General features: G+C 37.5%; 1 protein-coding gene across 2 annotated transcripts in view; it reads right to left on the bottom strand.

Moving 5' to 3' along the window:
* The window catches only part of LOC100866886 (disintegrin and metalloproteinase domain-containing protein 10), a 133,718-nt gene that overhangs the window by 13,152 nt on the left and 97,931 nt on the right, over positions 1-22,635 (bottom strand). The window contains exons 5-11 of one of the 2 annotated variants that reach the window (XM_086915607.1): positions 21,805-21,954; positions 19,731-19,915; positions 14,574-14,714; positions 8,461-8,585; positions 8,197-8,325; positions 6,736-6,904; positions 4,307-4,476 (exon numbers count right to left, since the gene is read on the bottom strand). In XM_086915607.1, the coding sequence (XP_086771733.1) occupies positions 4,307-4,476; positions 6,736-6,904; positions 8,197-8,325; positions 8,461-8,585; positions 14,574-14,714; positions 19,731-19,915; positions 21,805-21,954 (1,069 nt within the window). The remainder of the gene's footprint in view (positions 1-4,306; positions 4,477-6,735; positions 6,905-8,196; positions 8,326-8,460; positions 8,586-14,573; positions 14,715-19,730; positions 19,916-21,804; positions 21,955-22,635) is intronic. The other variant, XM_086915610.1, reaches the window with a different exon arrangement.

The following is a 22,635-nucleotide window of genomic DNA, read 5'->3' as shown; positions in this document are numbered from 1 at the left end:
ATATTTAACCTTGTCTTATATGGAATCATCTTTCTTCACCTCAAAAAAATTCCTAAATAATTCAGCCATTTTTTTCTTATTATTATTTGAATTCTCACACTCATCTCAATCGCTGTAACGCGATCAACGAAGCATATACTTCGATAACGAAAAAAAACGTGAGGATGCACCGCCTATTAATAATCTCGAATCCTGTTTGAAAATAATTCCACACCCTTCCCCTTATACCGCGGCTACGTGTTTCCATCCCCGCAAACACGTTCTTTCCGCTTTATCTTTCTAGTACCCGGTTGTTTTCCTTTGCTCCGACTATTTATCTTTCTTCTTGCACCGTCCCCCTGTTTTCTTTCCTCACTCGTCCCTCCCCTCCCCTCCGTCCCACTCTTTCCCTCATCAGTCCCGACCTGGCCGCCGCACCTCCTTCGTTATCTTTCTCAATTTTTTTCTCCTCCTATTCTTATTCCACCCTTACTCTTACGAGCTTAATGTCCACAGTTTACTTCCACCACCTTGCTCCCTCCCTCCCTTTCCTCTCCTCCTTGTTTATTGTCCTCCACGTTCAACTTTGCTCGAGGAAAGGGGAGAGGAGAGGAAAAAACGTCGTCCATTCGTCTACGTCCTCCAAGTTTCACGAATCTACGTGTTTTGCATCTGGTACTTCTCCCCGTGTGCACACCTAGTGCATGCATTCCGAGGGAACGATGCCGTTTCGGTTTTATTTTCGTTTTTCACTTTGCCTCGAGTCACGCCTACGCCTATCTCGATTCGCGATCCTTCTTCGTTTTTTCGTTCGTTTATCGGCCACGGTGGATGCATTATCGCTATAATAAAATTTAACGAGCTCCCTTTACTTACTTGAGATTTACGATTCTCAGAGAAATAATTTTTTTAGCGACGAGGTGGTTTAAATATAAGTAGTTAAAATTTAGAAATTTAGAACGATACTTAAATTTTTCCATTTCGATACCACGGTGATAATTTTTTTGCTTTAAAGATAATTTAAAGATGTGGAAATGATTATTCGTAAAAAAAAGAAAAAAAAAGATTCTCGACTAATTGCATTCGATTGTTTGGTGGAAAATCTTCTTCGGATCCGAATTCGATCCTTCGAGCATAATGAATCCCGAAAGCGAAGCGAAACAAAAGTTGAATACGTCGAAACGAAGTATTTTAAATTACAGTCTATTCACGGATTTCTGCGCGTAATAATTAGTAGCCGTGCACGAAAAGGAGACGAAAAAAAAAAAAAGGAACGTAGCAATTACCACGTCGGTTGACACAATACCCGTGTAATTCTTTTCCACGATTGGAAACCTCGTTACAGCAATAAGAATTTCCAAAGTTCGAGACACGGATGAATAAATGTAAAATCGATAACAAGATTAGATCCAAGATATCATAGACTTGTTTGAAACCTATTCGTAAATAATTCTAATTATCTCCTCTTATAATTTCCTCTTGAAATTAAATTCAATAATTCCCAATGCAACTTTCCTCGATTAAATCGCAAGAGTTAACCGTGTCTCACTGAAGTTTCATCCAGGAACGAAACTAATAACGGACGGTGTTGATTTCAGTTCGATCGATCGGGCGCATTTCTTGAAATAACAGCAGTAGAAGAAAATAGGTGGCGCTCCAAGCGGTGTCAACGATATAGATGCGGTCGAAAATTAAATCGATGTTGTGTTTGCACGTTGTCGATATATAACAACATAACGGAATATATCCGGAAGAGCTGAAAGAGGCTGGAAACTAATTCCCAACCCTCAAGTTCACTCGTGGCCGTCCGTGATCGAGTAAATTTGTTGGAGCGCGAAGAATCGTAGAATCGAGATTGCAGTTTCCAACACGAAGCGCGCCGTCATCGAGAAAAGTGCTTTGGTGAATGGCCTTGTATTCAGAGAGCCATTATTGTGTTGTGTTTTCAGCCGGTGGGTGTAAGCTCAATATTTAACTAATGCTTTCTCCTTCCTGTTTTTCTTTTTCTTTCCATTTCCCGTGCTGCTGTTGTTGTTGTTGTTATTTCATCCCTCGTTGAATCGTTGGAATCTTGTGAAATGTATATATTTTTCTTTGTAGTTTCATTTTCTTTCTTTCTCTCTTCTCTTCCTTTTTCCCTCTCTTTTTGTTCCTTTTCTTTGGATCATTCAAAAAATAGATTACTTATTTACACTCTACTTTCTACTCTTTCTCTTTATTTATTTATATTAAAAAACTGCTTGATTTCTCAGAGAATGGAAGCATCAAATTCCACGATTTTTCGAAAATATATATTTTCCTCGATCATTTGGCAACAATTCCCCCGCAACAGTCGATCGCTCGTTTAAATTTAATCACGGTAATTGCCCGTGTCTCGAACTTCCTACACGGATCCTCCTCCTCCTCGCGAAATCGATGGAACCGTATCCTCCTCCCTCGAGTTACGCCCGCAGTTTCGATTTCCATGTATTCGAAGGAGCACCCAAGTTCGCATAAATTACCAACGTCTCGATTTCGTGCACTCGTTATCCGCCGTTTAATCATCGCGTGTATTATATAGAGTCCAAGGCTCGATGGAACAAACGACGCGCTCCGGTTGGATTAACGCCGAGTTGTGGAGATTCATGCGAGCCACGTGTAACGACACGTTCCGCGTTTAATTACGGCTTTACCGTTAATAAACATGGAAACTGCACATGGATGTCGCGCAACCATGCCTTGTTATCAATTACCAATGCTGTTGTAAGTAGGGGGATGTGTTCGTTCCGGATTTTGTTACGAGACGATTGGTTTTTGGTTGCGTGTCGGTAACGAAATGATATATACTTGGAGAATAATGATGTTGGCCGGCTGGATAATTAAGAAAAATGAGGGAATAATATTCCTAAAATTATCGATAGGTTGTGAATAGAGGGATCTCGTGCAACGATGAAATCTTTCACGTCGTTATAATCTGTTTGTTATAATTATTATATTCAATTGTGTATTCCGATTATGTATAATTTATGTTACATTTGTGTCTTTTTTTAAATATAAGTGGAATAAATAGTTATGTGGACAAGTAGATTGAGATAAACACAGAGTATTGGATATAGTGATTGGATCAATTAATAATCCTAGAAAATTTTGGAAATGCCAGTTTTACTCTTCTAACAAATATATCGAGTAATGATAAATAATGAAAAATTTAGTTCGATAAAACAATTAATAATATTAATCCGTAAAGTATCAATAATTGGAATTAATCCAATTAACGATTCGTCCAATTAGCGAGTTAACGTCAATTTTGGGAATTACTAAAGCAGTTATTAAATTTCGAAAGTGTTTCTTTTTTTTTTTCTCTTTATCATAAAAACGTTGAAGTGAAATTTTTCGATAAATGTAACGTAAACGAAAACGAATCAATGAGGAAATGCGACGTTTCGAGGAGGAGGTGGGCTCGCGTCTGACAGAAAAGTTGGCATTGCACGCTCGCATTCCGTTTCCTACATTACGCTTTCAAGATATTCAATAGGAATTCATAACATATTCAACGTGTAGCTTTCGTAGAAAATGAAAATGAGTCTCTGTCGAAATTTCAAAGGAGCTCACTGCTAAAGGGGTGTATTTGCAACGACTGTAAAAATATCTCTCTCCACGGAGATCTTGAAAACTTGGAGCATCCGACGTTACCGTTCCTTTAATATTTCAACGTAAATATAACCAAGAATTTGACATCCTTTCACTGAAAAATGCAATTTTAACTTTCAGTTTGCTACATATCTTCGCACATATTCCTTCAATTTCATCCCCGCGCCATCCCCACGAATCAATCCCATCAATTTTTAAACAAAACTTTATCCCACGAACAACTTTACTCATTCCACACTTTCCAACATCAATTTTTCTCTCTTCAATCGTAGAAACGATTCGCATCTACAACTTTCTCGCTAATGTTACTCCAAAATTAATTTTTTTTTACATCAAGTTATTAAATAAACGTGATAAGGATCGAGCAACAGCCTACTTTTTGCTATAAAATTTCCACTATCGACCACGAGTTTGAAGAAATTTTTTCGAAAAATCAAAAATTCTATCTACAAAGAAAGAGAGAGAGAGAAAAAAACAATCGTTCCAATTTTCTCGAGATCTTTCGATCGGTGAATCGACACCGTTTGTCTCTCTTTTATCCTTGTAGAACGATTGAATGGTGAAGAACAAAAAAAAAAAAAAAAAAAAGAAGAAGAACTGGAGGGTAGCAAATGAGGGGACATTAGACTTAATCACGGTTCACGAGGGAGGCTACGCTATCTGGACACGTAGAAAACGAAGGAAAAGTGGCACTTACTTGACTGGGGCTGCACACTGCACCATCGGCAAGACGACAAGGTAGCTCGTGAAGAGCGTGATGGAGCCGTTGGGGATGGCAACAAGGGTCGTTGCAGTCCTCCTCCCATCCGCAATCGCATTCCTCGCCATCTTCAACCACGCCGTTCCCGCAGATGGCGTTTTGAGGCTCTGAAAAATCATCGATTCTCCATTAACTCGACTCGCCATTTCCACCAAAATTCCATAAATCCCCCTCTTCTTCCTCGTTTTTATTTTTTTAACGGCGGTAAATAAAGCATCCCAAGTTTCTCTCGCCTCGATACTCCATCCGTTACTTTGATCGGTTCGAGGTTGAAACGAGCCGCAAGCGGAGGCAAAGTGGATGGAATAAATGTTGGCTTGATTTGCAGAGCGAGCTTAATGAAAACCTGGATTTAAATGAAGCTCAACAAGTCGACTGTGGCTACGTGTAATGCAATCAATTGCGAATCAATCCGCGTCAAGTGGTTCTCGAACAGCTCTGTGTTCTTACACCGATCGGTGTGTCGAGTTGCTCAAATTTTTCGCTGTAAGGAAATTACAATCGATGTGGAAACGGGTTGATCGAAACTTTTAAACTCTTCGTGAAACTTTGATTTCCATTTATAGCTTCGTATTAACGAGTTCATAATTCGATTATGAAGCGTGATTTTAATCAACAATTCGAATGTTCAATTTATTACGATCTCAATCAGTTTATTTTGTAACAGTACAATTCGAATGATTTGTCGCGTTTCGCAGAAAAGTGTGCTTTTCGACGAGAATATCTAACTAGATCGATAAAAGTGGAAAAGTTAATGGAAACAGATTTCAAGATATAACTTATGTGTCCTTGTATTATTTTTCAATCTAAAAAATTTATCAATTTCCACCCGATTCAAACGGGAATAATTTCTGCTAATAATTTCTCTGAAATGCGGCAACTTCCGTTATTACTTCCGTTCGTCGTGGCAACATTTCATTTCATTCTCTTTTTATCTCTCTACTTCGTTTTCAACTACAACGCGCATCGTATCCATGTTCGATATTCGTACAAACTTTTTCCAGCTAGCTTGCCAACGGTCACAGATATCTTTTTGTTATTAACAATTAACGAGTCGTGTCTGCTTTCTTGTTTGCTCGAGTTGTCGCTCGTTTCCTACTGCGTTCAATGTTCGTTTCCAGAAACGAGTTTTCTACGGATCGTGTAGAGAGTCCGCTATTAAAATTGCAATTGAGTTGCAATTAGACTCTGCCTCGCTCGATATATCGAGCCACGTTCTATCTTTCTTTTGTCCCCCATTTTCCCCGCTCTTCCACGGGATAGTATTCTTGCACTCCTTTTTGACGATATATACTTATTAATAGGAACATGTACTCAAATTTTTTCTTTCTTTCTTTCTTTCTTTCTTTCTTTCTGGAATCCATTTTTATAATAATTTTCTTTGGAAACTTTTTGACATTTCTCTGCCGATCGATTCAAAATCATATATATATATATTGTAAATCATTCTACTTTTTGGATTTTCGTATTCTCTTTTTTTTTTTTTTTTTTTTGGTTCGTGTATTAAGTTTTAACATTTGAAATGTCTAATTTTAATAAGAATTTAATAACATCTGCGGTTACTTTTAATCCGAAACATATTCCTTCTCTCCGACTTTCACGAGCAAATTTTTAATCTCGTTTAAAATGAAAATATCTTGTCTCACTTTAATTAAAATATTGCTCTCAAATGTTAATTAATACGGTCTTCATTTTTTTTTTTTTTTTTTTAAAAGTGCTGTTTGAAAAGTTTCGTAATAATAACAGTCAGAGAAATATAGTAATAAATTTCATATACCGCTACCAATTAAATTGTTCATATTCTTTTTGTTCACATTGTCTTTGCTGTATAATTAGACATTGTTATAAAATGGTAAACTTTTTTCAACAGTTTCCCTATCGGCGATCATTTATTTTCCAAAACTTTTCACTTTGTATAATTCTCCTAATTAAAATTCAACTTTAAAAAATTTTAGACATCATTAACGAGATGCCCTTAATAATAATTCGTTTCAAAAGACGACAAACATTCTTCCTCGAGTGTTCGACTATTATATCCAACAGAAAAGTAACGAAAGATAGATCTTCCACGTAATGGAAAACCTTATGAAAATTTATTTAATTTATCTTAACATTAATGTCGAAAATACAATTGTCACGTCGTTTCCTCTTCGAAATTTACTCGAGATAATAAACATTTCTCAATACCTACCATCGATGAGGAGGTTGCTAGAGGAAATATTTTGCATGCATCGTATCGTAATAATCGTATGTATAAATACGATTCAGGTGAATGACTCGAAAAGCTCGGTTCAGGAAAAGTTTGAATGACCGAGAATCGTGTTCGAACAACTAATTAAAATTCCAAAAGCTTCTTCTTTATTTACCGGCAAAGCACCCTTTAGAGGAGCGGGCTTTGGCATTTAGAACTGGATTTATGGAGACCAGGCTGCAAGGGCTGAACCGATTGTTGTTTCGTTTATCCCCGCTAGTGGCTCTTGCGAACATTATAAAATTTCCGTCCTCCCCGCCTGGTGAACACTCGTCCGGATCGTGCTGTGCAACGAAAGAGAAAGGGGGAAAATAATTAGAGAAATGATCGTGATAAAATAATAACGATTTTAAAAATTTATTAATTCTTAAAATGTAAAATGACGATGATGGTAGATTTTTGGTACGAATTTATTCATCGCGATATTTTGTTTTTATTTCTCTATAAATTTTCAAATTATCATCGCTTTTTTAATTTTTTCCAAAAAAATTAAAGATCCGCTCTGCACAGAAATTATTTAAGCAGAGAGAAGTATAGACAAAGATGATCTCAAACATTCTTGGAAATAGTTGGAACGTGAAACTTCTTCTCTCGTAACATTGCAGCACCAACTTTTCGAACAATCCAGCGCTTAATTGCCTAGGACATTATTCGCATTCCTTCCTTGAACACCTTTCTTGCTGACTCGTTGATTTTTCCAAGAAAGAAATGCAATTTTCTATTTTTCACACAAATATATGCAGCAAGTGTTGAAATTAGAATAAATTCAACCGTAGAGTACAATTGGAACAATTTAACAAATATAAACGATCCTTGTCAATTTTCGTTTCTCTCTTTTTTTTTTAAAGTTTGAATAATAACAAATTGTTATTACTTGTAATTATTTCGTATTGAAAGAAACTTTTCTAGAAGTTTCATTACAATTATCGATATATATCATAAAAAGTAACATAGTTTAACTCGTATAAGAAAGAAAGAATTTAATCTTTCACGATAATTCCAGATTTTTATAAATCTTGGAAATTTTTCGTTAAAAATGAGTACAACGTATTAATTTTCAGCAAAAAAAAAAAAAAAAAAAAATGATAACACGTTTCATTCCATATGAAATCGTATGCTTTTCTTCGTGGAGAAAAATGAAACGTAATATTTTATTTTTTTAAAAATCGATCGAACGCGTTATTTCCCGTACTACTCACGTCGATATTTACTAAAAAAAAATTATATTAAAAAAAAATGGAGGAACATTATTTAACTCGACGCATCGCAAAAGTATCCACAGACATCGAATATCAAATTCGGAAAGAACTCGTGTATCCAACGAAACCTGAAAATCAAAATTGTTTATCAAAATCGAGTTGTTAAATTCAAAAAGATTCTTTATAATCCATTATCGATTACTCGTTGAAACAAAGAATTTTCACAGGATCGAGATTGGACAAGGATCGTTTACGTTATGATTCCTCCCCGAATTGCTTCGATCGCGGGGGGGTGCTTGCTCGCTGAAACCAAGCCCTCGAAACTTTTCGAATGTGCTACTGCTCGCCGACAACATGCAAACCCACGTTGAACTTACAGGGGATCCGAAGTTGTGACCGATCTCGTGAGCAAGGGTGACGTGAGAAACCGTCGGTGGTACGTGTTTGCCGTAGTTGAGGAGGGTGATTATACCTGTGTTCAGCGATTTCATGCTACCTCTGTAGTGCTGCAAGACGAAATAGCGTTAGTTCCCGGGGTAATTGTCTGGGTATCGTGAAACGCGGACCCCGAAACCATGTTATATTCCAGACGGCGGCGAATTAGTTTTGTTACCGGATCGGGCGGAGGGAAGAGAACTTACCCCGTTTTTCTCGCAAACTCCGCCCGCGTTTTTCAGATCGCCGGTCCACGCCAGGCCCAAAGTTCCCTTCTCGAAGTCACGATACGTGAACATGTACGACAAACAAAACGCGTCGTAGTCTTCCTCTGGAAAAAAAGTTTTCAGTTTCAGCAAGTTTTAACAGAGGTTTTCGATTTCGATTTAAAAAATTTATGCATTACTATTTCTCCGGTGTGATTTGATAGATCGACGAATTTACTCGATCTGGATGGACATTGGATTATGGACGTTTGCTTGCATTCGTGAGAAATTTAAACGTAGAAAAAAGAAAAATAGGTAGAATAAAGGGGCAAAGATCGTGTAAAATAATTATTATTTAGATAAAATTCATGAACTAAAATTTGCATGAACTGTAAATGGAAAAAGATTTGATGAAAATTCGTTGGTGTTCTTATTCGTAAGAATACTCGCTACTTGCGATTTAATAATTGCTTTTCACTTTACATCTTCCTTATTATAACCGTGGATCGATAGAATCCATCGTATTTTATGCATAAAATATATCTCCACCCGCGCAAAGTGGCCAGACACAGTCGACCTTGAAAAAAACGCGTGGAGCATGCGATGAACACGCGGTCGTAAACAACTCTATTCATTAAAATTCATGCATGACGTTCATAGAGTATTCATTGCTCGTTTTATCCCTCCATTCTTGCCCTCCTCCTCCCTCTATCCCTTCTTCCATTTTTCTCTTCTCCCGAATGTCGTCGAAAAAATATCCCATCCGAAGAGAAGAGGGACTTTTCTCTTTCTTTTTTTTTTTTTTCCTTTCTTTTTCTTTCTTCTTTCCTCCCTCCATCTCCCCATTTCATATACCCGAACAACGATTCCCCAACGGGGGAAAGTTGCCACGGAATAAAAAAGTTCCCCAGAAATTAAATTACCGGACATTCTGGACGCCTGATTTATTATTTTTCCCGGATAACGTCTCTGATTGGGGGAGCATGTCGGCCGGGGATTCAACGCCACCTGTATTTCTCGACGGCCGCCTATCAGAAATCAACCGGTAGTAGTTCGAAATAGCGTGGTAGTCGAATTAAAAACGAAATTGATTAAAAGGCTGCGAGCGACTATTTGCCCGTCGGCCGGTTAAGGGAATATCGGGGGAGGGGGGTTCTCGATTCGATTGCAATTGCGATGCTATCGTTTGAATACGACGATGCGGAATTTAGACCCCGTAATTGCTTCATGACGGATTAAATGATGAACGAAATTAGTCTGGAATTGAAATTTGATCGTCGTACGTGTTGCGATCGGTAAATAGGAGGATCGCCGAAGAAAGAAAATCTGTATATTTCGTTTAATTTTTATCAACGCGATCGTTTATTATAATTGGAAGATTATCTAGAAAGAATCGGTGTTTGAAAATTTGTAAAATATCTATAAACTTGGTTCGATGAATATGTTCGTCGATATAACAATATAATATAGAATAACATTTCATTAATATTTCATTTTCTTGCCCAGTTGGATTAATTTCTGAAAATTAATTTTTTCAAAAATTTAGACGATAAAATTGTACTCTACAATTTCTTTTTATTATCACACGTATCATAGAATAGTTTTTTTCTATTCGTTCGAGAGAATCTTAATCAGATTCTGATATTTTTATTACACACGTTTCTTTTTTCTTCCATAAATTACGTACGTCTTGCCTCGAATAAAACCAAACATCTGAAATATTAACGTCATCTGACTACGACCCGAATCGAACCGAAAATACCCTAGATCGGTGACCAAAAAAAAAAAACCCCTAGAATCAATATCGAGAGTACACGAAGTGGTGGTCAGACGTGGAAAATAAAAGCGCAACGTCGAGTCGTCAGAAAAACAACGTTTCGTTCTTTGCACAATGCTTTTTGCAATCTGAATTCACGGTGAGCAGGTTTTTGCGGCGGAAGAGAATGGAACACGGGATACGTGTTTGCGGTGTGGCGTATCTCAGGAGGCATATTTGGTTACTAGATGCCCGCGGCAAATACGTCATGGTCGGTTGCTGCTTCGGTTGTGTTTCTCGATTCCTAGGTATATCAGCTATAGTGCTATTGCGAGTTATTCACCAAGAAATGTTGGTGCGTTTCTATCGCTCGATTTCAATTCATTTTCCACTCGCTTGGATGAAAAAACTCTCTCTCTCTCTCTGTGTTGCGACGAATACTATTCAATTAACGAGAAAATCGTTTTCTTTTTTTTTTTATTTTATATAAATGGAAAATAGAAAGATTACAGATGGATGGATCGAGTTCAAATATTCGGCTCAAATATTCTCTTCCATTTATGATATAAAATTAAAGATACGATAATCACAATCGTCGTGATAAAACTTTTGAGAAGAAATTTTAAGAAGTTCGAGGAGAAACTAAATATAAGATTTTAGCTTCGAGCTAATTTAATTCGGTTTCTAAGATATCAAATATATCAAAGAATTTCGATACATTGAATTCCGTGTATGGGCATTACCAATGCGATTGTCTTCGCTGTATTTGTCATCAGTGAATATTCAACGATATTGACACACAGCGCATTCACTGTACATGTCAACATCATACATACGTCGCCGGTGTGTAAGTGGATGCTGTCAATTGTCGAGTAGCCGATGACGTAATAGCGATATCGGCTTCAATATCTATACGGTGTCCCATCTAGCTAGCATCTATCTGTTTATATAAACACGTCACGGTGGCCAAAATGTATAACTACGGATGAACCAATATTTGCCGCATTTAATATCTATTCGTAATGAATTTGGACGTTTCAACGTGAAACAACGTGATCGAAATAAGTGGGAAATAATAATAGAACGGCAGTCTACGTCTTTGGTCAATAATTACAAAAATCTTCTCTTCGTTAAGAAAAAAAAAAAAAAAAAAAGAAAATTATTGAATTAAAACAGTTTTACAACTGGAAGGATATCCTAATTGTGCCAATGTTAATTCACACGTGGAATCAACTTTATTGGAGTCGAAGAAGAAATATGAATTTCGAGGATGAAATCACGCCAGAATCGTGACTGTCCAATCGTACTTACTAATTAACGCGCTAACTGCAAACATTTCGGCCAAAATTGCGTAATTACGCCAAACAATGTAAATTCAAACGCATTGGATAACGCGTGCACGTATATACCACTAGACGTAACTTATATTAGCGTTTTAATATAATCGATAACGCGGGACGTCGATGCTGTATTATTATATGTATAATACCTATAAATCAACCCTTTGGGTTATTAACCCAATATTATCCCAATGCTGCAATGTCGGGCCGCAATGATATTCAAATGTGCGAATAATTCTGAATTAATACTTTTCCCTTTTTATAAAAATGCAGCTTATTCAAAATGTCAAAATGGTGTTAATGTACGTTGCTTCGTGTGAACGAATATTGCGAAAGAACGAATTTCAAAACGAATACGAAAATAAATGATATATAAAAATGTGTCGATCGATGCTTGTTTATCAACGTGCAAGAGAACACGAGTTAAGAAATAGAACGAGATTTCTCTCTGTCGCACCATCGTTAAGCACGAATCGATTTTCAATTTAAATAATGGAGACTATCGTTGCAAATATTCGCATCCCCCGAGGGATAAAATAAAAGTAAAATAAATGGAAATAGAGTTGGGAAACACAAAAGAGTTTCCGCAAAACGATCAAATTAATTGGTGATGGTGATTTTTTTTTTCCATTCATCATCCGTCATACACGTATCTATACGTACATTGAATTGCTTGTTTAATGGATATGACGGTCTTAAACAAAAACTAATTCTACTTGAAAATTACTTGGAGAACAAACTTATCGTAGACAGAGAAATATTCATGGATTCTCAATTCTATAGACAAGCTCGAGATAGAGGGTGTGGCTTAAGTCGATCCAAAGGCCCGTCGAAATAGTATATCACAGTTTCAATGGTCCTAACTTGGGAAATTTCAACCACCATCGATCTGCGACTCGTTACCGCCGTAGATGTGACTTGATAATAATTAATCCCCTCTGTTCCCGGAAACTTTAACTTCGTGTGGAAACTTTAATACGATACAGTTCCTCGGCTGGCTCTGTCAATTGATGCCGCACGCCGGCCGAACAAGAATTAATTGGCTGGAATGATAAAAAATGCTCGATAAAACGAATCTCGTGTTCTCGAGTATTAATCAAATCTTGGGATGGAAACTTTCCTCTCTGCCGCGCTCTTAACGCGGGAAAACATAGATCGTAGTATTATTAATGAAAAACTGTTGGCCCGGTTCAACATCTCGAGAGGGGCGTAATTGAGAAGTCAAGAAATGAGAAAATTGTAAAACGATTAACCTTGGAAATATTAAAAGGAATATTCGTAAAAGTTATAAAATTACATTTATGATTTATTTTTCACGTGGAACAACAACGTGGAAATGAAATTAATTTTTGAGGCGGCCACATATTTATGATTCACTTTCATATTTCGCGTCGTATATGCGATTTAATAATTGAATCGGATAACTCGAGTAGAAAAGAATCGAGGTTGTGCCTCTCTTATCGTGTAATTTAATTGGGTGTTTATTAATTATGATATTAAGTAACGAATCAACGATGAAACACGGGATGCTTTAGCGATGCAGAGAAGAGAGTAGTTTGCGATGTTTAATGAAGAGCTTTGAATTTGATGGCCGTGAAGATGAACGACACGAAACGTTTCATTAAAATTGGAAAATATTTCAACGATGTAACACGACTCATCTGTTATCGATTTCATCGTAAATTTATCGCAAACAAGCCACTTTAATTAACGAAGAAATAGCGTAAATAGGGTCAACAATTTCGAGGAAGAAAGTGAAATATATAGAATATGATGAGGGGTTAGTTGATTTTTTGTTTTCGTTTCATTCGATTGAAGAATGCTTTTCTTTGATTAACTTCGTTCCTGGATTTACATATTCTCGTTCCGTGTTAACGAGATGAAATACGAGATGCAGTTTTAAAAATTCACGCGAATATGCTTTTTCAATGGAAATCAGTATTAAGAGTTTGAGATGGGAAAAAAAAATATATATATATATATACATTTACACGTACAGAATATTTCTACTAAATAATACGTAAAAAATTCAAGCAATGATTCTGTTAAAAATTATAAATATACATGATAATTATTGGGTCAGAAAGATGTCGATTCATGTTCATTTATTAAGTTACAAGCTATTCAACTATGCTGGATGAAGCGATAAAAAAAAGTATGACACGATAAATCCCAAATTCATAAAGCTTCTTCGATCCAATTAACATAATTAAACTTCAATCGGATCGATTACCTAAATATCCAACCCGCTTCCAAGCAAAAGAAAATGAAATAACTTTTAAATTAATCTTCAATATATCAGTAGTGACAACGATATAAGCGATATTTTTTTCAAGAAAAAAAAAAAAAAAAAAAAGAAACGTATAATTTATCATAACTCGATTAAATTCCTATTAAAATTAAGAAAAATTCGAATCGTTATAACTCTGAAGATAATTACTTTCTGTCAACGAGTGAACGATCGTCAGAAGCTCGAGACTTTCCCCTTTAAGATGTTTTTTCATTTATCTCGATACGCCTTCCGGTTCCTGAGATATCGTCGCGCAAAGAAAAGGGTAATTTTTGATCATTTTTCTATCTCCATCTTTATCGCTTATTCGGACCTCTCGCTCTCACCGACCTATCCCAAACACCAGACAAGCGACAGACGCGATTCCTGGAAGGACGTAGCACGCATTTCGAAGAAAAAGTGCAGGTCACTGACCCCATTCATAATTTCTGTTAAGCGCCGTATCGTAACTTCGAGCGCTTATATTTCGGCAACCGATCGAGATATCGGGATAAAACAAAAAGGAGATTCAATGGCATGGTTTCCTCCATATCCTGAGTGAATTTTAACGACAAAATTTTTAATGATTTCGCGCTATTGCGATAAAATAAATAACGAAGAATCGTTCATTTAATTTTTGAACGTCACGGCTAACTGCTACAACACGTAAAAGAAATATATATATCGCGTTAAAAGAAATTTTAAAGTTTCTTTGGATAAAAAAAATGGATTGAAATTGTTCGCTTACCGGAGAATAACTCGAGGAATTCTTCTACCCCATAAGTACCGGTGAACCTGTAGCTTGGATCATTTAAGGCATCTTCACCATGGACTTTCACCCTTTTTATCATGAAGCTAATATTGTCCGGTTGACCATCCTGATTGAAATCTACGGGGACAAGAAAAAAACAAAAGAACAAGAAATGCGTTAAAAGTCGATTAAACATTTGACGAGATCGAAAATTGAGAGAATTCCACTCGTTTCTCGAAATTAAAGTCGGTATCGTGGCGCAGGCTGGATGATAATATACTAGGAAATTCGTAGAAATTCGAGAGGAACTACTCATCGAGGTAACCGATAGCTGATAACGAAAATCACAGGGGCCCCCAGACAAGTAATTTTCCCTCGGTGATCAGTGTATTCCGGCTCGGTCGTCGCGTGGTGGATGGCATTTAATCAAACACCACCTCCGCGGGAATACCAATCGAAACTGGAAAAACGATCACGCGATCACGATTCCTTTCCACCGTTGAATCCTATGATTTTTCAACTGTAAAACGATCTTGCTCCATCCATCCAGACAGACGGGTCTCTTTGACTCGACGTTATTTACGAATTAATTCGAATTCGTTGTCGAAAAGTTAGGAAACGGGTAACGAGAGGGACGAGAGTAATTTTATCCGTTGTAAAAATTAATTCCTCGCTCGGATGGTTTAACCTTTAATCGATGGTATTACGAAAGGGCAAAATAATCCGACCTTGGCATTACGTATTTAAAAGCGGTGACATTTAGAAATTTAGCCGCGACAGATTTTCCTGTATAAGAAGACTGTGTATAAATATTCTCGACAAATATTATAAGCGTGTCCACGCGCTGTTGGTAATTAACGTAAAATCCAAGATTGATGTTGCATTAATTTGCTTTGTTTCTACATTGTTACATTGTTAACGCGAGTAATCCTTCAATTCAATTACAAGTGAAAGCTTCTCGAAAGTAAATAATGCTGATACGAGCGAGTATTCGAGATAAATAGATGGAAGCGTAGAAGGATTTACTTCTTACGTTTTTACGAACCAAGTTATAATACGAAATATGTAGAATCGTGGAATTAGAAGAAGACGTGTTCTTTCATCAGATTGTAATACGTGAAACGTAACTTAATCGAGCTTGCTTTATCCTCCAATCTCTACCGACGAATTTTCCAATCTTGATTTTATTGCAACCGTGCCATTTGTCATCTCGCCTGCTGATAAGACGACGTTTCAGAACGAAATACGAAGATCGTGTTATCAGACACGCAAACAGACACGAACGATAAATTTTTTTATTCGTCGTAAAATATTACTACATCTCAACTTCGTTTTCCATCGTATTTATATATTCAACGCTTATAAAGTTCGCGAACTATTACCTTTGTCTTTCACCACACTTCCGACATTAATTATACCGAATTTTTCAGCAAATCGATAATAAAATTGCTACTTCGAAGATGAGAAAGGAAGGGTGAAGGAGGGGGGCAGGAAAGCGTCTGTGCTTATTATTGAATAGGTAAAAGGGCATCGTCACGTGAAACTCGTGTTACAAAGTTGGCGTTCCGATGTCGTAAAAAATTACTCGGCAAACAAATAAAGGGGTAACGCGTCGCGTGACAGCTGTCTCGGATATCCCGCTCGGAAATAAAGTTTTTTTTTTTTTTTACGTGAGCTCGTGGATAAGGATCGTAAACGCGCGTTCTGGCTCAACGTTCTCAAACGTTCCACGTGTAATGACTGACATTGGAACTTCCACCTTTATCACCCTCACGATACCGCTTATCGCTTTACTTTTTCTCAATCGCAATAAGAAGGGGAGGCCGTACGAGTTCGCAGCCGAGTTCATTGGTCGCGAATACCGATATGGAAATTAACTCCTCCTCGCCGATCTATTTTAATTTTTAATCAATGCGTATATATATATATATATAGTCAAGCTTCTTCGACTCCTTTTCAATTGTTATTATTTCTCGCCTTCCTAAAGACGAATATTTACGCCAAGCTTCTCGCTTCTTGCTCTCGAATCTACTCAATAATAGGATTTAATGTCAAGACGTTTAAAGATATTGGAGCAAATTTTCATCCAAACTCACATAATTCTCTCTTATCCATTCGTTTGCCATTTAAAAACCGCTCACTTAATATCAAAACTTTTCCTCGAACGTTTCATCATCCCCGTGACTCGAAATCGCAATGACGAAATCAGCAGGCAGACACGAGACGATCGCGAGGAGGGGGAGGCGCGATCGGCGCGATTCCGCAATTCTCTCGTCGGACAAGAGCGTTTAGTCGGAGTTGTACGTATCGCGATGGGAAGAGAGAGAGTTAATGCCGTCTAATCCGGAGACAAAGGCTGGCGTTTCCAAGGGTGGTCGATCGGTCATCCGAAATGCTCGCGTGTAGAGATGATGCCGATAATCGGAGCGACCATCGTTCCGGAAGATCGACGCATCCTACCTTTCTCTCCCTCTGTATACACACACATATATATATATATATATATATATATATATATATATATATACACATACATATGTGTTCGAACGAGAGGGAACAGGAGGGAAGGGCAGGAAACACGAGCGGAAAAGCGGCTTTATCCGCGGATCGGAAGAGATAGGGAATTCTAAGTAATGCGGTGGGCCGGTTGCCGCGCGTAGGCGCGGTCACGCTACGTTGAACAGGGCTCAGTCACGAGACACAAATATTTGCTCGTTGTTACGGCAGGTGGTGCAACGTTTAAAACCCTTCTGCATCGACTCCCTGCGCCTCCCCCCCTCTTGCTTAACACGTTCGTCGCCACGTCACCCATATATGGGTGACGCTTTCTTTTTCAAAAAAAAAAAAAAAAAAAAAAGATTTCAATCATTTATATTTAAGAAAGTTATCAATCAAGTAAGAAGAGCCCCCTGGAATGTTATATTGTATTATATATAAGTGTATTATACATATAAAATGTAATTATATTATACATATATTTACTAATGTAAATTTATGTGTAATAATAAAATATATAGATAAAGATTATATGGCGACATATGAATGCAAAGAGTTAAAGGGGAATTTTAAAAGAAATTGAATGGAATAAGCACTGAAATATAAAATATAAAATATACTTTGGAATTTAAAATTTAAGAATATAATAGAATATAATGGAAACAGAAAAGAGGGACAAATATGATTTCTTAGCGAATCATTTTTATACAATTTGAAATCTAAAATTATATGGTATATGGCAATATAGGAGGCTGTCATTACCACCGATAATATAGAACTGAGTTTAAGTTGCCAATTAGAGGCTTATATTCATCAAAATGCTTAAAATTGACTTTGGAAACGGGATATAGGGAGCGAAGAAGTAGAAGTAGAGGCACTGAAAACAACTAATTCAGTATCGGTATTACAGAATTAGTTAATGAAGAACTAATATATATAAATATATCCCAACTAAATTTTATATTAAAATATATAAAATAAAAATATTAAAACTATTTCCGTTTATCGCTCTGTTTACGTCCTTACGGCCTTCCGACAGTAACGTTTGAGGAACTCAACGAAATCACGACGAACGTGTTAATATTCGCGAGATTTTCAGGAACGCTTTCCTCCGCGTCCCTCCCCCATCCGATCAAACCGATTGTTTCTCGGTTGTAGTTGATGATCACTGTAATTCTATCATATTAATACAGGTATAATTTCGGGGGAATGGGTTTGGGCAAACGATTGCAAAGGGACCGAGGAGGGAATTATAATCAAAGGGAAATCGAATCGCGCGTAACGTTCGAGATAAACGAGTCGAGGTGGATGATATTTTCTTTCTCTCTTCTCTTTTCTTTTCTTTTCTTTTAGATCGAAGAGAGGGATCTGTTCAGGGGAAAGGTTTATCTCTCGATCGGAGGAGTACAATGGAGGCAATTTTCAGTCGCGATTCCGATCCCTTTTGCCGTTTATACCCATCGTTGATAACCATCGTTTAAAGTTTACGCATTTAGGCGTGTGTGCAGAGGCGCGATAAAGTTGCAGTGAATCAATCGGTCAACGTCAGACACAGAAACTGACATTAATCGGTCGTAGCGCAGAAAGGAACCGCAGTAAGGCTAAGGAACATTCATTTCCTCCGATCGCCGCTGGCAGAAAGTTAGTTTAACTGGAAGGTCCGGGAAAGTTTTAATTGGTTTGCGAAGTTATTACAGCGGAATGAGACAGAAGACGCGCACTTGTTAGTTGAGGAGGAAACGTTGCCGATTTCTGGGCCGGCAAAGAATTTTCATTGCTGTTCTAACGTTTGCTTATATCGTCGATCGATCACGTCTTCAGAGAATTATTCATTTTTTGGATTATATATGTATTCGTTCCTCGACTCAAGCGAGGAATTTCAATTTGATGAGGCGCCACGATTGATTATCATATTTATTATTGTTATTGGCACTTTTTATAAATAATTTTTGATCGTGTAATGCTCGATAATACGTGATAATAGATAATAATCTGGATTATGAAAACGCGAATAACGCTTATAATCGAATTAATATCATTGGAAATTGGACGAATCTCGAGTAACGTGTCATCACAGCTGTACAGTTGTTTAATTGGAAACTATAATGGAACGAATCAATGATCGTTTTTGACATAAAATTGTACACGAAGTCGTCGTTTGATTTCCATTTTCTGTTTGTTTAAACTCATTCAATATCTACTACCAGTAAATTTCATTCAGCCGAATTATGAAATTACTTTACTTGATATTCATCAATGGAGGTTCATATGATGCGTATGTTGCGAAGAAGGCAATTGAAAGAAATATTATGGATAAATTGGAACGAACGAACGAGCCAGTGGACATTAACGTACGATATTTTTTTATACCGTAGAAAAAAAATAATAATTCCATGCAATTAAAAAATTTCACATAAAATACTGCAAAGAATAAATCTTAAGCTTAAACCTTTCGATCGATATCGAGAAAAATGTCGCATCGTACGGGATCGCGTGTCGGCGAACGATCGAGTCGCCTTTCCAATTGCCGACTTATCAGCAACGAGTGTAATTCCATTTCCATGGAAATACACCGATTTCCAGATACGACGAATTCGCGATCATGCAAACGGGAAATATTTACCTAAAAATATTATTATTACGTATTTTCCAACACACCTGTATACCTATATATAGAGTTGACACGTTGCACGTGGCGAGTCATCACCTCGATGCTGGCCTCTTCCGACTTGTAATGATTGAAGAACGTGTGATCCGCTTGCAGATACAACATACAAGTGGTCTTCTTTGGATCCACCGAGGTTCGTTTGCGGAGCACTCTCGAATATCGCTCCCTGTACAATCTGATTACAAACGAGTGGGAAAAAAAGAAAAAAGAAAAAAAACAAATTTCAGTACGAGTATTTACCTCTTGATATTCTACATACAGTTGACAATACGAGTTTCGATAAGTTCGATTTCACGCGGATTTTTTTGACAGATTTTTTTTTTTTTTTTAATTATATTCCGCTCGATGGAACTGGCGAGCTATCCCAGAAATTGTTGTATTTCCACGGATAAAAAATTATAGGATCCCTTTCAATTTTACCGTGGTATCCAATTGCCCTTTTTTTTCCAAAAAAAAAAAAATACGGTTACTCCGTTATTATTTCGCAATTTTTTTGCGTACAGTGTTTTAAATACAATTTTAAAACATTCGAAAAAGGTCAATAACAGCATCGTCGATTCAAAACCAGTTACCCATTCGTAGAAAAAAAAAAAAAATGGTTTAAATGCGTAGAAAGTGATAGTTTGTATTTCGTGTTTTTTTTTTATTTTTTATAAAAGATATCTATGAAAAAAAAAATTAAATTCGTAATATATATATATATATCTCTTTGTCCAACACCGCTGTCCGCAAATCTGTTTCAAAGGTGAAATTTCCAGATTCTCCGCTAGGGTGATAGATATTCGAACGCTCGGCGGCCTGCGAAAAGAGCAGAAGATTTTGACGTGACGACAGTCGATTTGCCCGATACGTGATCCGCACTCGAACAACAAATCAAACGCCGCGCCTATGGAAAGAGCCGGAAACGTTCGATAAGGATAACTCGGTCGCGACAACCGGTTAAATTGGATCGGTCGATAATGCTGTTTGCTCTTGCGTTTTTTTTGACATTTTCATCGTGGCACGCGCCACCACGATTTCTCGCTACGTTCTTTAAATGGAAGCGCAAGCAAGGATTCTTGGCAAACACCAAGAATCGATAAGTCGCGCTTCTCTTTCTCTTCTCTTCCGGCTCTCTTGTTTGACTCTCTTGGCACTTTCTTCACCACCACCTGCTGGAATATTTCATCGAAGCGCACGTGGGAGGGGGAGGGGAAGACTGGTCAAATGGAGGCGTCGAAAAGAAGAAGAAAAGGAAAAGGGAAGAGAGAAAAAGGATATAGGAGGGATGAGATGTGGTGATCGAGAACGAACGACGGTGTAAAACTTTTACTGCACGGTCTGTATAACTTTTTTTCTTCTTCTTTTTTTCGAGGTTCCAGCGGCTCGTGTAAAATGGAAAAGGGGGAGGGAGGGAGGGGGATTTCAATTAGTTGCGCGAAGACATTTCACCTCCCCTCTCTTCCCTCCCTGTGCGCCCTCTCTCTCTCTCTCTCTCTCTCTCTCTCTCTTTTTTTTCGTAACTTTTCGCGTTGACGTGAGCGAAACGAGGCAGCTCGTGGTCGGACAGGTGAAACGACGTCACCGCGAAAGTGTTTCGAAATTGCTATTCGAATTTCGGGATATGAAATTATACTTTCGTCTTTTCGAAAAATATGATAAATACGCGAGAAAATAAAACAAACTAAAATGGAATTATCCGTCGTTATTGTACAATAAAGCTTTGCTATTTAATTTTTTTCCTCCCCCGTGAAATGAGATATGAAACATTTTCAAAGAAGAAGATTTACAATTTTTTGAAAATTTTAAATGCTTTTACACAAGTATTTTCGAATTTCTTTTTTTGCAAAAATTAATTCACGTGTCTCACTCTCGTCGATTAACAAATCTTATTACTTTCCTTTCATTGCTCGCGCAACAGTAGAATTTCATTCCCGCGTAAACGATTTAATGATAGAAACCAGAGATTAATCGCTCGAATAAAGCAGCATGTATTATAACACCGAGACGTAGAAGGCGGCGGATACCAGGGCAAAATTAAAAAGAACGAAGGAGGAGGAGGAAGATATTCGTGGAAAAGATTACCTGTCGAGCACCTCTAAATTATGCGAGCTCGCCATCGGGTCCTTCTTCCTAACGTCTTTCGGATACAAGCCGGGCTTGGCACGGGGCTTCCCCTCGTATTGATAGAGCGGCCGCTCCCCGAGATATCCGCTCCACGTCCCGTTCGTCGTCCTGCAAACGATTTTTCGCCGTTTAAGCGTTCGGAAAAGTGCAGAGGAAGAGCGGCGGGCGAATCCCTCACCGAGGTGAACTGATCAACTCCGTTGGCCCGGGATAAATCGAGAGAAATCGTCGGGGATGCGGCGAGGAGATAAGGGTGACATATGTCGAGTAATACGTAACAGGGTTGGAGCCAATTTACTTGGAGGATCGTTTCCAGCGGGACTCCTTCCCGAATCTCGCGCCAAGACAAGAGAGGGGGTTAGGGGAATCGTGATGGAATTCGTTGGATTCCCTTTAAACGTTTCGTTTCGTTTCTTTCGAACCTTTTTATTTTTGGCAATCATTTCTGTGGCAGTCGTATGGAAAGAGGATTCCATTCTCGATGCATCGTCTCGATATTTCGTTCTACAAATAAATTTCAACGAATTTTCTAGCCAAATTCGAGAAGAAAGGATATCCCAGCAATAGAGGAATGTATGTACACACTTGTTGAACAGCAATTGCAATCTTTTGATTTAACGTAACTGTTTAAGCGTACTTTTTCTTACTCGAATCGATCAATTCATTTTTGCATTTCACGTTTTATACATACGTTTCATTTTTATACGACTATTTTATTATGTACTGTCGCAGTTTTCGCGTTTTATAACTTTTTTCTTTTTTCCCCCCCGCTGTACACGTTTAATTCCT

Source organism: Apis florea, unplaced genomic scaffold (assembly GCF_048593485.1).
Source record: "Apis florea isolate Af1SG1 unplaced genomic scaffold, ASM4859348v1 contig_2153_pilon, whole genome shotgun sequence".
NCBI lineage: Eukaryota > Metazoa > Arthropoda > Insecta > Hymenoptera > Apidae > Apis > Apis florea.
This window is presented reverse-complemented; position numbering and strand designations above follow the sequence as displayed.